Below are 17,274 nucleotides of genomic sequence, written 5' to 3'. Positions count from 1 at the left end.
GTCCATAGTTTCTACTTTTTCTTTTATTCTTTTTTTTTCTTTTGTTTTTGGTCACACCCAGCAGCATTCAGGGGTTACTCCTGGCTCTGTACTCAGAAATCGCTCTTGGCAGGCTCGGGGAACCATATGTGATGCCAGGATTCAAACCATCATCCTTGTGCATGCAAGGCAAATGGCTTACCTCCATGCTATTTCTCCGGTCCCAGTTTCTACATTTTTAGTCTCTGAATCAAAACTTTAAAAAAAGAATAAATTATTTTAATAAAAAGACTGTGCGGGAAATGGGAAAGAAAAATAAAAAGAGTGCTCCCCTCTGACCTAATTGCTTTCTAAGAGCAGTTCACTTGGGAATCATTTTGTTTGTTTGTTTGTTTTTGTTTTGTTTTGGGGTCACGCCAAGAGGTGCTGAGGGATTTCTCCTGGCAGGTTCAGGGGACTATATTGGATGCTGGGAATTGAACCGGGGTCCATCCTGGGTCAGCCACATGCAAGGCAAGCACGTCCTACTGCTGTGCTATTTCTCCGGCCCCACACTTGGGAATCATTTTTGTCTTGAGTACTAAACAATATTATTGATTGATTTAGCCACTGAAAGGTACTCTTCTAACTTAACTTAATACACTGGAACCGTCACTCTCCCTTTTGGTCAAGATAGAAAGAATCACTAGTTTTCATTTCCTTATTATTTACCTTTGTAATAGTAAAATCTACCTAAGCCTCCATTTCTTATTCAAGCAGTAATTTCATTAATATTTTTACAATTTTTAAAGTGAATAGCATATTTACCTTTAATGAGTAGTAACAGTTCCCCTGTTTGGATTAGAATTAAACTTGAAATGTTTACTTAGGCTATAAAGAAAACTAAAGATGAACTACTTATGTACCAAAATTTTTTTCTTGGGTGTGTGAGTTTCATAGGTCCTAAGCTCTTTGCTTGGGTTACTCCAGGTGGTATTCGAGATGCCATACAGTGTCAGGTATCAAACCCTGATGTCTTGTGTGAAAGCACAACTCTAAAATGTTGAGCTACCTCTCTATAGCTTTTTTTTTTTTTTTGGTTTTGGTTTTTTGGGTCACACCCTATGATGTTCAGGGGTTACTCTTGGCTATGCACTCAAAAATTGCTCCTGGCATGGGGGGTCCATATGGGATGCTGGGGGATCAAACTGCAGTCCTTCCTAGGTCAACTGTGTGTGCTGCAAATGCCCTACCACTGTGCCACCACTCCGGCCACATCTATAGCTATCTATAGCATTTCTTTGTTTGCTTTTTGGTTTTTGGGTCACACCCGGCAGTGCGCAGTGATCCTGGCTCGATGCTCAGAAATTGCCCCTGGCAGGCACAGGGGACCATATGGGATTCAAACCACCGTCCTTCTGCATGAAAGGCAAATGCTATCTCTCCGGCCCCATCATCTATAGCATTTTCAATGCTACTCTTTGTTCTTCTTTCCCTTTTCTCCCTCCTAACTATCTTGTATCTACCCTTTTTTTTTTTAGCTTTAAGATAATCAAAGATTAATAACCTGTACCTGCTTTTTCTTTTGTTTGCTTTGGGGCCACACCTGGCAGATCTCATGGAATACTCCTAGTTCTGTGCTTGGTCACTCCCAGAATTCTTGAGAGACCATGTAGTTTGGAGAAGCAAATGTAGGTCTCCTGCATGTGAAGCATGTGCTCAGCCCTTTGCTCTATCTCCCCAACATGTGCTCAGCCCTCTTTGAGCTATTTTCCCAAGTATCTTTGAGCTATCAGTGAAATACTGCATGAAAAAATACTTAAGATATAAATAGGCAAAACCAGGAAAGGGACCATAATCCTTTCTAGCAAAGAGGCCATGAAATCCTTCCTCAGCTCCATTCAGCAGCAGCTGTATAATCTAATTAAAATTCAAAACCCCTGTAAGGTTTTTAATTATGTGCTAAAGTAGTTGGCCAGATGGCTAAACATAATAAAAAAATAAGAACATTTTGACAAGTCTAGGAAAAAAATTACATTGACGTTAACAGAGAGAAGAAAAATATCTTCCAACTTTAGTCATATTGGATACTAAACAAAAGTGATATTTTGTTAGCTTTTTTTTTTTTTAAAAAAAAAACTGTGTTTCTTGGGGCCTATGATAGCTCAAAGTAGCACAGACCTTGTGAATGCAGTAGGTCCAGGATTGAATCCCAAGCATAGCCACACTCCCAAGCTCTACTGGCTTATGCACAGAGCAACACTTGAGCCAGATGCAGTGCATCACCCGAGCAAGTCTGCTTTTTGGGGTGGGTCTAAGAGGGATTTCCCCCCCCCCCCGTCAGTGTTGTGTATGTTGCCACCCCAAAATTCTTTTTTTGAGGGGGCTGCTTATGGATTTTCCTGGCTCTCTGTTCCGGAGTAAACACTTGACATTGCTCAAGTGGAACTCTAGTGCCAGGGATTCAACCCAAACTAGGTTTCTGAATTTGCAAGATTTTGTGTTTTTTAATAGGCCACATCTGTTGGTGTTTAGGTGTTACTCTTAGCTCTAAGCTCAGATCACTCCTGGCAGGGTTCGAGAGACCAAGGCAAATGCCCTACCCGAGTTTCTAGTGCTTTTGCTTGTTCCTCTTACTTCAGGTTTGTAGCTAGGGCTATCGTTTTCACTCTCACTTGAAGGTGGCAGTCTTTGGGAGAGAGGGAGGTAGGTCCTCAGAGCCAAACCTGTACACTGGAATCCCTGGAAGGGATGTTGGGTTCTCTTTGAGGTACAAGATATGTTTTCTTTATTTTGTGTAGGGCCATATCTGGCTGTGTTAGGGCTTTCTCTTGGCTCTGCACTCTGGGATCACTCCTGACAGGCTCGTAGGGCCTGTGGGCCACATATTGTATTTGTTCCCATTTTGTTTCTTCACTTCAAAATAAGATATATGCACTGTGCATAGGAATTTGTTCATAATTTTTGTTTTTACTATAGTCTGGCCCTCCAATGATCTAAGGGACAGTAAACTGGCACCCTGTTTAAAAAGTTTGAGGACCCTCGCGCTGCTCAAGAAACTATAAAGGGCACCAGGGTCAAATCCTGGTCAGCTGCTAATGAGACAAATATCCTATTCACTGCACTGTCACTCCAGCCTGAGTGCAAGATTTTTTGACACCTGGTGAAATGAGAAGCGAGAAGGGTTCACACACACACACACACACACACACACACACACACACACACACACACACACACAGTAATTCAGGCATTCCAACAGTTCCTCTGGGTTGCTGTCCAGTTTGAGAAATTTGTTTTTGTTTTTAGGTACTTTGCTCATCATCTCTGTTAATTGGCAGCCCAGTTAATTGGAGGGATTATTGCTTATAGATCAAATGTATAACTAACGGTCTCTCCTAGAGTACTATACATACCAGAGGATATAGTTAAACAGTTCTACCTATCAACAACAGAAGTAGTTTTAAACACGGGTAAGAATGAATATTCCTGGGATTAGAGAGGTAGTAGGAGCCAAGGTAGAGCACTTGGCTTGCACACAGCTGACCTCGGTTTGATCCCAATACCTTGTATGTCCCTGAGCTCCACCAGAAATGATCCCTAAGTGCAGAGCCAGGAGTTGGCCCTTAGCACAAGTAGGTGTGACTAGAAGACTAGGAAGAAAAAATAAATTAAGGAATAAGTTTCCTGGAAAAATCTAAACTAAGGAATGACTTGCTCTTCTGCAAAGTGAAAAGTAAAGCATTACACTGAGGCCATGCATGAACCTCATGGTAATGTACTTGAGGAGGTAAAGTCATTTGGAAAAGCACTTCCTAGAGATACACTCAATTTCTTCTCTCCTCAAGTTTCCATATCTAAATAAAGGATTAGACCTTTAGACACATTTCTCATGGTGCTTCAGAGCAAAAATTTAATCGAAAACCAGACAAACTTAGAGGAAACACTTATTAATGTTCAACTTGTGAAATGTAAGATATAAGCAGAATATTCGTTTTCTCTTTTTCCACCACACTCCAGGTTTGTAAAAGGGTTTTTTTTCTTTTTCATCTACACTTGGAGTGCTTGAAGGCTACTCCCAATCTATTGCTCAGGGATCATTCCTGGTAGTTCTCAGGGAATATGTGGTAGAATTGAACCTAGGACTCCAGCATACAAAGTATGTGTCCTTTACTCCCGACATTCCAATTTGAGTTTGAATTTGTTCAATGAGGAAATGATTTCTAGCAGCATAGTGAGGAGCATTGAGTCAGTCGCCGGTGAGGATACCTCTCAGTCTCATGGCAAAAGTTGTACCACACTGGCTCTAGGGCCCATTGAACAGTGTGTGCCTCCCAGCTGTCTCTTCTCACTCTGACAATGTCGATTCCCAGCTAGGACAGGTGCGCTGGTGCTCAGAGTTCAGCAGGCCAGTTAACTGAGAATAGTACAAAAAGAAGGCACTTTCTGTGGCTCCAGTTTCTTTTTAAGGGCTGAGCAGGTGGCTTCTGGCAGTTACGAGCAGTGTGAGTTTCTGTGCCTGCCAGCAGAGCTCCCAGGGGCCAGAGAGCAATGAGGCACGTTAGTTGTAGGCACTAGACAGGGGAGATTTGTGGGTTCTGAGTCAGCCACAAAACCTGATAAAACAAAAAATAAAAATGAAGCTCAAGATTTTGGAGTAGGAAAAAAGTCAGTATTTCTAGGCCGTTAGGTCCACCTGGCTTCTGCCTGTATGTGATTTCCATTGCTAGGGTTTTCATGCTGTGAGAAAGGGACTTGGCCACAGCAGCCACCCTCTTCTCACCCAGACTATCTGTGTTTCAACTTCTGAGTAGATGGAGAAGTTACAAGACAGATGTGGTTACAGAGGATAAGCTGCTCTGGAGAGTGTGTTGAGTTCCCCAGGAATCAGGTAGCCAGTGGCGATGTCCAGCTCATTTTCATTTTCCTGCTGTGGCACCTTGTCATGTGTAAGGAGGCCTTTGGCAGACGGATAAAAACTTCCTAAGGGAGGGTGAGGTGGAAAAAAAATAACTTCCTAAGGGGTGATGTGCTGGCATTTGCTTGAGTGGCAGTGCGCTGTTCATGCTGTTTGCAGCTTCAAACCAGGGTGCTGACCTTCAGAGTACATGATGTGGAAGAGAGTGAGGGGAGTATCTTCTTCCAGCAGGCTTTTCCTGTGACCTGCCTACTCCTGAGGGAAGTGGTGGCACAGGACTTGACCCTGGCAAGACAGAGCATGATACCTCGGGAATGAAAAGCAGTGTTCTATGTTTCTCCCATGTCTTGAGGATCAACTCGTAATTTGGAGGAAGGAGACAGCAGCAACCACCCACTCAGGGCTTGTTTTCCAACAGGTCCTGGCAAGCACATTTAATGTACTGCAGAAGGCCCAAGAACTGTAGTTGTTTACTAAAGACCAGACTTGCTCTCAAGGAGAGGCAAAGGAAGAAGACCCAGGAAAAGGACTCTAGACTCCACCCTGAGGGATGGGAAGAATTTGATTATAAGGAGGGGGAATGCAGAGATTTCCTGCTGGAGAGAATAACAGAAGAAGGGAAAGATGGGTTGACTTTAGGAGACTAGAAGGGGAAAGAGTCTGGGTGGGGCAAATTGTGATGGTTCCTGCCATTCTGCTGCTGCTGCTGCTGGTGGTGGTGGTGGTGGTGGTTTTGTTCATGAATCCCAGGGTCCTGCATGATCAGTGATACTCAGGAATTACTCCAGACTCTGTGGTACTCTGGGAACCACATGTAGTACCAGAGATACAACCTCATTGGTTGTGTGCAAGGAAAATGACTTAACTCCTATACTTTCTCAGACCTCACTCTATTGCTTTACTGCTGTATAGTCATGATAAACCTTGGATAAACGAGTGGGGACAGAAGTTCCTTGACAGAGAAACTGAAAGTTGTTGGGTGGTCATTTCTAGCCTTGCTGGTGCCTGTCCTCACATCTCATTGGAAAACTGCACGATCTTAGAGGTAGCTGGGAGGTTGGATAAACAATAATACAATGTGAAACTCAGAGAATTGTAGAATGTTAGCCTTGCTTGAATAGATGGACTTTAACTCTGGAGATCAATTGCTGTAAAATCACCCCCATGCTGTATCTCCAACCCCAGGTGTATGAGTCTGAATCAGGGTCAAGCATGAAATAATCCAAACCAGGTTGAGGTTAAAACACGTATAACTTGGCAGTTTTCTACCTCATATGGAGCACCCACTACCTGCCAGAACTGTCCGTTTTTATTGAGTACAGAGACCACCCCTGGGCAGGGCAGTAGGAAAGATAACTCAGACTATCCTGAGCCACCCAATCACATTTACAAGTAAAATAATCTCTGTTTTGGGGTAAATCCAAGTTGTAAACAAACATACAAAAGAACCAGGGATGGTCTTTGTTTGAGGTAAAATAAGGTGTAACGTAACAAGTTGGTCCTATTTTCCTGATAAAAAGAAAGCATGTGTTACTGTTTTGCATTTTGTTCAGTTACATCTGGATACTTCACAGTATTGATTTGGTTTAATGCTCTCAGACAGGCCATTCTGTTTGTTCTAAAAGTTTAACTGATTACAGATACTCTGCTGAGATTAATATTATGAGACACAATTATATCTTGAGGTGAGATATATGCTGGAAGCTATGGCTATTTGTTTTTTTTTTTGTTTGTTTGTTTTGTTTTTTTGTTTTGTTTTTTACTGCACTCGGTACAGTTTAGAAAATAGAGAAACCTCTCTTGATTCATTATGAGGGCCTAAGGATGTGGTGCTGCTCAGGCCTGTGGCATGGGGATTACCAGCGCCACCCCCAAAGGGCTTAACAGCCTGAGAACTAAATCCAGCTGTACTCAAGGAATCATGTGTAGTTCCAGGGATTAAACTGAGGCCCTCCATAAACAAGACAGGTGCCTCAACTCCTGTACTAGCTCTCTAGCGCCTAATTTAAGGATTTTACAGCTATTTTTGCCTTTTCTACTTAAGTCAAGCAGATTGCATTATTCTTATTATTCCTGTTTGACAGAGAGGGGAATTGTTGCACAAAGAAATGAATGAAGTAGCTTGCCCAAGATCACACAGTATTATTATTATTGCCATTTCTGCAGACATGGGAATTAAGAGGTTGTAGTTACTGTGGTTGGTGTTGCCTGTGGGAAACAGGCAAACAATACCCCTTTGCCTGCAAAATTCTATTAGACTGCTCTGGGACATAAATATGTATCTGTATTTGGACCTTTTCTTTCTTTCTTTTTTTAAACAGGGGCCACCTCCAGCAGTGCTCAGCCTGGTGATACGAGCCTGATGCTTTGGTGCTCAGACCCAATGGAGCAGTTCTCAGGGATCACCAGGGCTACACCTGGTGGTGCTTGGGGATCCAGGCACTTCTGGGGATCGAACTTGGGGCCTTGCACATGCCAGGAATGTGCCCTACCACGTGAGCTATTTTACCAACCTCTAACAGAAGCTTCTTTCCTTTGCATTGTTGTTGGTACAGATGGAGGAGGGTAGGTCACAGCCAGAGATGCTGAGGGTATTCCTGGCCTTGTGCTGAGGAGCTGCTCACTGCCGTGCTCAGGGGTACCATGCAGTGCCTGGGAACCAAATTAAATTGTATCACATGCAATTTTCATCAGGGCTTATCTTTTAGGAAATTAAGTATCCAGATTAATTGTTAATGTGTAAATGTGAATGCCTGTTTTGAGATATCCCAGACACATTAGCTGCACCGAAGTCCAGTTTGTTTAGTAATGACCTTGGCTACGAGTATTCATCCAAGAAGTATGGTACTTGATCACAAAGAACACTGTGGGCTTGGCTCAGCACCTTAAACTAGCACAATCATCTTCCCAGTAGCCTGTTGCACAGGTAATGTGAGCAGCTCCTATCTACAGGTAAACTGAGGCCTCATGAGGTTTGGTTAAAGAGTGCAGGGCACATAGTGAGGACATAGCAGAGCAGATCTGAGCTTGAACATGTTTCCTGAGTCTGACCCTCAGATCACTGCTGCAGGTGCTGATGGCCCTACTGGCTGCTGCTGACCTTGATCCAGTACAGGGAATATCTTGTAGTTGATTTACTTTGGTCTTCATGGGTTCCTTCTGTTCCTTTTTTGCTAATTAGCCAATAATTTGACCTTTGAACTATGACTAGATTAGGAGCTCTGACCTCCTAACGTATGGCTGATACTTTTATTCAATAACTCAAGTACCAAAAGACTTTTATTCAATAACTCAAGTACCAAAAGCCTGCTTTGGGCCTGAAATCTTACCAATAATTATAAACTGTCAATCCATATATATTTTGTCTGCATTATATACTATATTCTTGCAATTTCAATAGAGGAAATAAAATGTTATAAAGGAAAGAATCCGGATGAGAAAACATACTCACTAGTGTGTATTGAATCTGTAAGTTTACATCAGCAGTGTCCAAGAAAAATCTCTGCCTAAGTAAGTCCCTGCAGTTCAAAATTATGGCTGTTCAAGGATCAATTGTATTTAACACATTGACATTAATTTCCATCACTAGCCACATCCAAGTGTGAGCCACTGGCAGTACAAAGGTGTTTGAGTCAGAATTGTCCTTCCACCTCAGACTTTCCACTGGTCTCAGCTCAACATGTACAGACTGAGTACTCCCTGGACCCTGCTAAAGGACAGGGAGCACAGGAGAGTGATGTGGGTGAAAGTGATATGAACCTTACCAGAGAAAATCCAGACCTGGAATGGAAAAATCTTGGGGTGGGGCCTTGTTGTTGATGTTGTCATGTAAACTCATTGGGCACATACAGGAAATTTCTACTTCATATCAAACATGGTATTCATTACATAGAAAATGCTCAATAAACTTTTTTGGATGCGTGGATGGTAAGGGACTGAATGGTAAAGGACTGAATAGTCCCTTGGGTTAAATGGCACCCAAACAGTCCAAATGCTGTGAGGTATATATTTCCTGCATTAGGCTCTGCCTTCTTTATGTTGGCTCCTCCTGTCCCCTCTTTCTCTCTGTTTATTCCATGTCAATCCAGGAAGGACTTAAACATTTAATAACAAGAATTGTTATTTAAAGTGGTGCCACTGATGGGATTGAGTTTTCCAGTTTTAAGATAGAACTGCTCTTCCTAAAGAGGCTTTCATTCTGCTTTTTAAGGGACTTGGGTTTCCATGAACGATAGTAATGTCGAAACACACATTCTGATCTCACATAGACATTAAACAATTCATGGTGGGGGCACAGAGAAGTAGTACAGTGGGTAAGGTTCTTGCTTTATGCAAAGCTGACTCAGGTTCTATCTCAGCATACCATATTGTCCCCTGAGCACCACTGGGTGTGCCCACAAAACCAAACCAAACCAACTCACAGGGACTTTCAACCAAACATATGTAAGAAGAACTTGTTCCTTATCTCATAACAAGAATCCCTTTCACTGGTTTCTAATTCTTGGTGGGAAATGCCAGGTTAGGGCAAGGGCTGTCTCTGGGCAAGCTTCACAGTCAGCAGTTTTCCTCTGTGTCATCCCACAGATGTGTCATCCCCACACCAGCATGTCTCTGCCAAGATGAAGCCAATAGAAGAAGGGGTGGAAGATGATGATGAGGTCTTTGAACCAGTGTCTTCAAATACATTTAAAATTCATCAGTTGTCTTGATATCAAGATATCAAGATGAGTTGAAGAGATCTTGAAAAGTACAGCCATTATTTTATGAATGTCAGGTTGTTAGTATGTTCAGATTGACTACATTTCTGGACAGAAACGTGAGAATGCTGCAAAAATGCGAATGTTACTTAAGCTCTCCTTGTTAGTGGTCAGCTTTTTAAGTGTTTTACTGAGGCTTCTTACTAAGCCTACTTCTATTTTGATATCTATTGGGTCACAATATTTTCTAGCTATATTATAAATTTAATGTAAAAATATCTAGTCCTGGAGCTGGAGAGAGAGTACAGAAGTGGGTAAGGTGCTTGCTTTGCGTGCAGCTGACCTTGTTTAATCCCAGTACCACATACAGTACCTTGAACACCACCAGCAATGAGTCCTGAGCACAAAACTAGGAGTAAACCCTACACCCCACCAGTTGTGACCACAAATATACTCCACCCCCAAAGTTAGTTCTCTGTTATGGAAAATGCTTGCACTTATTTTCAAGTTGTTCATTTTCTTCACAATTTCTCCACCATGGCAATGGGGTTGTCAATGTTTCGACAAAAATGCCCATTTGAAATTGATGCAGTTTGAGATCTATTAAAGCACAGTCTCTGGCAGATTTTCAGTTGACTTTTTGGGTGGAAAGTCTTAAAAGAACAATGGTATCTGGTTGATGTTTATTTTTTTCCATCCTCTCCTCAACCACTGATTTACATTACTCATATCTATGTAGAAGTTTAACAATAAATAAAATTGATCAAGCCTCTGTTGACATAGCCCTTCTATTATGCACTTTATAAATTGGTCTTAAACCTAGGAATGGAAAGACAGGTGGAAGCAATTCAGAGGCCTATGCCAACCTTCATCTCACCTGTGACTCTAAGCCTCAGGGTTCTGCACTGTCAAGATGAGAAACATTTAGGGTGGGAAGGATAGGAGATTCCAGATACTATGTGGGAGTCACAATAAAGAGAATGAGAAAGCAGTTTCAGTCTGTGGTTCAAGTTCTGGAATTTTAGGTTTCCCCCTAATACTTCATTGTCTCTGTCTTTTGAGATGTACCAAGTGTCCCAAGTTAGAGCACAGACTTTGATCGCTAAGCCCAGGTAAGTAAGAGGGCATTTAGATCTCTGTGCTACTAGAATTGTATTGTAGGAAATAGTGCTATTTGGCTGATGGAAAATATGTTAGTTTCATCATTAATTGACCTGGGCTGTGAAACTCTGGACTGTGCTACATTCCAACATAGCATTTCAATGTTTATTTTATTTCCTTCACCATGACCAATATTGAGTCGCTCTGTTATATTAATAGTTATGTTATGTTATGTTATGTTATTTATTTTATTTCCTTCACCATGATCAATATTGAGTTGCTCAGTTATGTTAAATAGCCAAGGAAAGTTCCAGATGAAGTCCTTCTCAGGTGAGCCCTCAAATAGCAGCTATGGCCTATGGGTGTTTTCTGTTAAAGAATACAAATAAACAAGCAATAGCAGGTTTTGGTTTCATTCCATATCATTTTCTTATTGATTTTACTGATGAGAAAAACAAAGTGGGTGTTGAATAAAAGGATGTTGTTCCTAGACTCACTTTTGGTTATGTTACAGTTTCACTTAGTTGCTCAAGAAATAGTACAGAGGGTAAGGCATTAACCTTGCATACAGCGAATCAGGGCTCCGTCCCCAAAGCCCACCAGGTGTCGTCCCTAAACACTGCTGGATGTGATACAAATTAAAAAATTAAAACCTAAAGGTGCCATTTCTAAGACCTTAATCACAATAAGAAGTGATTGCTGTCCTCATTCTTTTTTTTTTTTTTTTTTTTTTTTGGTTTTTGGGCCACACCCGTTTGACGCTCAGGGGTTACTCCTGGCTATGTGCTCAGAAATCGCCCCTGGCTTGGGGGGACCATATGGGACCCCCGGGGATCCAACCGCGGTCCTTCCTTGGCTAGCGCTTGCAAGGCAGACACCTTACCTCCAGCGCCACCTACCCGGCCCCGCTGTCCTCATTCTTGAGTCACCTATTTTCCTAAATCTTCTGAACCTCATTATTTCAGTAATTTTACTTGAGTTAGAGCTAAATTTAACTCGGAGCATCGCTTAAAGAATTTTTACATGCTGGGAACCCAGATCCTCACCTCTTCCCAAGCATCAGGTTCTTTACCTTACAGTGGGAAGGGCTACCACACTTTACTCTGAGCATGTTCTCTCTGGTTGGCTAAATTAGATGTTCTTTGGTAAAATGAAGCAAAGTTGAATGACTGGTTTAATAACATAAAGTTGGGGACTGAAGCTGTGGCGCAAGCAGTAAGGTGTCTGCCTTGCCCGCGTTAGCCTAGGACGGAGCGCAATTCAATCCCCCAGCATCCCATATGGTCCCCCAAGCCAGGAGTGATTTCTGAGCACATAGCCAGGAGTAACCCCTGAGGGTCACCGCATGTGGCTGAAAAAACAAACAAATAAAAAGAACATAAAGTTGGGTTAGTTCAACCTGAGCTCATGTAGAAGACTTTACTGGTGTCATGACTGTTTTCTTTATTTGAAATGAGTTTCTCACTTAACCTTCCATGAATAAAGGAAGGTCATTCTGGATCATTTAGTGTACCTATGCATAAGACTAACACATGAAATCATGCTACATATGTGATAATTAGCTATCACATTCTTTTTTTTTCTTTTTTTTTGGTTTTTGGGCCACACCCGGCGGTGCTCAGGGGTTACTCCTGGCTGTCTGCTCAGAAATAGCTCCTGGCAGGCACAGGGAACCATATGGGACACCAGGATTTGAACCAACCACTTAGGTCCTGGGTTGACTGCTTGCAAGGCAAACACCGCTGTGCTATCTCTCCAGCCCCACATTCTTCTTTTTTTTTTTTGTTTTATTTTTTGGTTTTTGGACCACACCCGGTAACGCTCAGGGGTTAATCCTGGCTATGTGCTCAGAGGTTACTCCTGGCTATGTGCTCAGAAGTTACTCCTGGCTTGGGGGACCATATGGGACACCGGGGGATTGAACCGCGGTCCGTCCAAGGCTAGCGCAGGCAAGGCAGGCACCTTACCTTTAGCACCACCGCCTGGCCCCACATTCTTCTTTAAGTAGAAAATAAGTTTAGGTTCTTAGGCTACATGTTGACTGTTTTATGTGGTCCCAGATAATTGGGATTTCCCAACCCCCATCTTTAGGCTCATCTCACTGTCATCTCATCTTTCCTTTGATCTCATCTTAACCTTAGGCAGTGGAGAGGATCATCTGTAAAGATTAGTCTGGATGTTTTTTGGAAGTTGTGTACCACAAAATTTGACTAGAAATGCCTTTTTAAACACACCTTTAAACATAAAGTCCCTGTCGTTAGTAAATCTGCTTCCACACCACACACATTAGTATCATTGATAACATTTGTAATCTCAAAATTAGGAACCTTTAAGGAACCACTTATCTTGAAAGGGAAACATGAAACTTAAATAGCCATGCTAAGGAGGGCTCTGAGGCAGGAGCCAAAGAACTTCCAGCTTTGAGCAGCCTCCCACAAAGTCATGAAAGTGAAGCAGCAGATAAGAAAACACAAGAGTATTGAATGTAAGATCTCCTGTGGATGAACGGCTAGTCTGTACAAATGAACACATTTTATCTTTTCGTAAAGCATACATGCATAGATTTAAAATGCAGCTACTGCCGAGCCCCAATGAGATGCTTCTTGTGTTCTTGACTTGTTTCACTGTGTGACTAATGTTCACAGAAGTCTATCAAGCATATTTCATAGATAACTATCCTGTCATCTACTCTGTGAGGTGAAACATGCAGGCTTTCATAGGAGTCTGGTGTGTAGCCCACCAGAATGTGTCACTTTTAATCTTTTGAAAGTATGCCACCATATTTATATTTATGGTATAGTAGCTAAATTCCTATGTAGAGTCTCTATAGAATTCATAGATCTTGGGCCCGGAGAGATAGCACAGCGGTGTTTGCCTTGCAAGCAGCCAATCCAGGACCAAAGGTGGTTGGTTCGAATCCCGGTGTCCCATATGGTCCCCCGTGCCTGCCAGGAGCTATTTCTGAGCAGACAGCCAGGAGTAACCCCTGAGCACTGCCGGGTGTGGCCCAAAAACCAAAAACCAAAAAAAAAAAAAAAAAAAGAATTCATAGATCTTAAATAAGTAATAATGGGTGCTACATCATTTTTCAGTTCCCATCCTTGGCTTTCTAGGATCCTCTTTGTAATACTCTCTAGTTCAATGTCGCTTTAATGAGTTGGCACCTTTGCTTTGTTGCCAACAGTATTCGGTAGGAGACCATGCTTTCTTCTGCTTTTACATGGCCAAAGCTTTTCTGATTTTAGATTTTGGAGTTGCCAAACTCTGCTTCCCAGTTCCTACCATAATCCCAAAGTTAGAGTCACATGTATGCTGGATAGCCTCTCAGAAAAGTTAAACATTATGTAATTGCCACACTCTGTCCTGTCCCAGGAAGTGACTGGGCCTGCTATGACAGAGAGCCTGCCAGTATAGGCGGGTGCCTTGCATTGCTCGGTCACTGTTCTGCCCATCCCATACAGTCCTGGGTGCAGTTCCTCAGTTCTAGTTTTTGCTCAAATGCACATATCAGAATATCAGAATGAGCGTGCAACAACCTCTGATCCTGTCATACCTTGGGGGTCCCTTCCCTCTCTCCAAACTAACTTTAAAGACATTTTAGTTGGGTTTTAAACATTCAATGTCGAAACCAACTTTTTCAACTTCTCATTATCCACTACTAGAGGGATTGGAGATGTTCATTGTTCTGATTCCCAAGACTGAAGGGATTGATACTGTGCTGGGAACTTGCAGCTGGAGTGTAATCACAACCTTGGCTTGGCTCATCTTGGGCACATTTTGCACTCATGATAGCTGTGTTGTGGCCAACACAGAACCCCCCCAAACCCTGTATATCAGGACTTATTATTGATGGGTCACTGAAAAAACCTGCTCTGTGTCCTGACTTTTCTTTTATACTTACAATCTGGCTTAAAAGCACACAGTTATTTTGTGAATGCTTTTTATAGACATAAATTCTTTTGTTTATAGGTAGTTATATTGGTAACATTTATAGCTTACATTTTTGTCTGAATAAATCTTTATAGTTGAAAATACCTTCATTGTCATCTGATCAAATAAATTTCCTAGAAAATATGTGCTTGTTGGTGGCTTTTGTTTTGGTCTCAATTTCTGAGTTGTATTTCCTGCTTTGCTTAAAGAACTATATGCAGTTTTGGACATTGAATCCAGGCTTTAGAAAAGAAAGGATGTGCTCAGCCCTGTGAACTCTTTCCAGCCTGAAAATTGTATGTCTTTATTTTTATTTATAATTTAATAATTTTTGGTATGGGTGAGTTTTATTTGGGGGGGGAGAGGGTTTGCAGGTTATGCACACCTGACTTGCTCAGTTTATTCCTGGCTCTGTGCTCAGAAATCATTTTACAGGTAGGGCTTAAGGAACCAAATGTGGTGCCAAGGATTGAACTCAAGTTGGCTGTGTAACAAGGCAGGTACCCTACCTGCTGTGCTATCTTTCCAGCCACAATACATGTGCTTTTTACATTTTATTCATAACAGAGGACTGATTTGCTTCAACTCTGGTCAAAGACTTGGTTTAATTACCTTGCTGAGGTTATGGAATTACTGGTTTTAGGTAGTCTAAGAAGACTTGTAGAGAAAATATTTTTTGGTTAGTTCTATTTCTTTTCAAAGAACTATCTAATTAGCTGCCTTTATTCATGAGAAGAAAGGGGTTTTATCCCTGGAATTTCATATGACCCACAAAGCCTGCCAGAGATTAATGAGAGCAGAGCTCGAGTAAGCCCTGAGAAACAGAGGCAGGTCAAAGTTGCTGATTCCACGTGGTCAAGGTAAAAAGGAGCTATAACACAGCAGGTAGGGCACTAGCCTTGCACACAGAGGACCCAGGGTCAATCCTCAGCAGTACATATGGTAACCTTAGCATCACCAAGAGTGATTCTTGAGCACAGAGCACAGAGCCAAGAGTAATCCTTGAGTACTGCCACACACACACGAAATACAGTAAGGAAACAACAAATGGACAAATGGACAAAAACAACAGAACCTGGGAGATAATGATTTACCAAGAGGGTTCTGGCACTCAGGTTATGATGTGGTCTTAAAATACTATAAGCCTGAAACTTTCTTAACAGTCTTATAAATCATAATGACTAAATAAAAATTGGGATGGAGGGGCCGGAGCTGTGGCACAAGTGATAAGACGTCTGCCTTGTGCGTGCTAACCTAGGATGAACCACGGTTCAATCCCCCCGGCGTCCCATATGGTCTCCCAAGCCAGAAGCAATTTCTGAACACATAGCCAGGAGTAATTACTGAGTTACTCCACCGGGTGTGGCCGAAAAACAAACAAACAAAAAATTGGGATGGAGTGGGCCAGAGAGATATAAAAGCGGTAGGGAGTTTGCCTTGCATGATCCAGGATAGACGGTGGTTTGAAACCTGGCATCCCATATGATAACCAGTGCCTGCCAGGAGTGCTTTTTTTTGGGGGGGGGGGTTCGGGCCACACCCATTTAATACTCAGGGGTTACTCCTGGCTAAGCACTCAGAAACTGCCCCTGGCTTGGGGGGGCCATATGGGACGCCGGGGGATCCAACTGTGATCCTTCCTTGGCTAGCACTTGCAAGGCAGACACCTTACCTCTAGCGCCACCTTGCTGGCCCCGCCAGGAGTGATTTTTGAGTGCAGAGCCAGGAGTAACCTCAGAGCGCTGCCAGGTATGACTTTGATAGAGAGTTCTGATACTTTAAAAGTGGAAGAGGAATTTATGGGGTATAAATGCAATATTATGCGGCCGGCGAGGTGGCGCTAGAGGTAAGGTGTCTGCCTTGCAAGTGCTAGCCAAGGAAGGACCACGGTTCGATCCCCTGGCGTCCCATATGGCCCCCCAAGCCAGGGGCAGTTTCTGAGTGCTTAGCCAGGAGTAACCCCTGAGCATTAAACGGGTGTGGCCCGATAAACCAAAAAAATGCAATATTATTTCATTTAATTAGGCATTTATAGTTTGTTTTTATAAGACCTAGACAAATTACATCCCTTCACATCACCTCTTGACTGACAGCCTTTTATCTAGACTAGAGCATAAAGACCCACAATATCACTGCTTACATTTACATTTTACTTACATATTTTACATCAAATTTTTCATAGATAAAATATCAAGTGTCAAATACTCAGAAATTGTGGCTGACCTTTCCAGTGAGCTTTGGAGCCAGCTAGTATGCTCCCTCCCACACCTCAAACTCTGTACTTTTAAATGACCCTGGCAGCCACGCCTATGAGCAAGAGTCTTCTATGTCTGTGCAAGTGAACTATGCCTTAGAGTCTAAGCCTTAGACTCTATTAACTCTCAAAAGAGGAGCCCAACTGGCAGGAAAAACTCGTAGACATACCGGTCTCATAGCTGATTGCACTGGGACTCTTAAGAGGGTCCCTATGAACCATTGCTGCCATCCCAGCACTAAAGGTACTCGAATTTGGTGACCTCAAGGCTGATTTTACAGCAGCACAAAACTTCATAATTTTAATTGTTTTCCCAGCAGTACTACACAAAATATTAAGCAATTTATTCCTGTATGTCAAGGGACAGGCTTCGAGGAGTTTGGTAAACTGATGACCAGGTTGAAGAGAATTTTATA

General features: G+C 42.4%; 1 protein-coding gene across 1 annotated transcript in view; it reads left to right on the top strand.

Annotated features, from left to right (window-relative positions):
* BVES (blood vessel epicardial substance) overlaps positions 1-10,610 on the top strand; it is a 47,140-nt gene extending 36,530 nt beyond the window's left edge. Inside the window, exons 7-8 of the mRNA XM_049771236.1 lie at positions 7,198-7,371; positions 9,461-10,610. Of these exons, the coding sequence (XP_049627193.1) occupies positions 7,198-7,371; positions 9,461-9,585 (299 nt within the window). The 3' untranslated portion in view covers positions 9,586-10,610. The remainder of the gene's footprint in view (positions 1-7,197; positions 7,372-9,460) is intronic.
* The last annotated feature ends 6,664 nt before the right edge of the window (positions 10,611-17,274 follow it).

The sequence above is a fragment of the Suncus etruscus genome, chromosome 4, assembly GCF_024139225.1.
Source record: "Suncus etruscus isolate mSunEtr1 chromosome 4, mSunEtr1.pri.cur, whole genome shotgun sequence".
Lineage (NCBI taxonomy): Eukaryota > Metazoa > Chordata > Mammalia > Eulipotyphla > Soricidae > Suncus > Suncus etruscus.
Note: the sequence above shows the minus strand (reverse complement) of the source record. Positions and strands in the feature narration are given on the sequence as shown.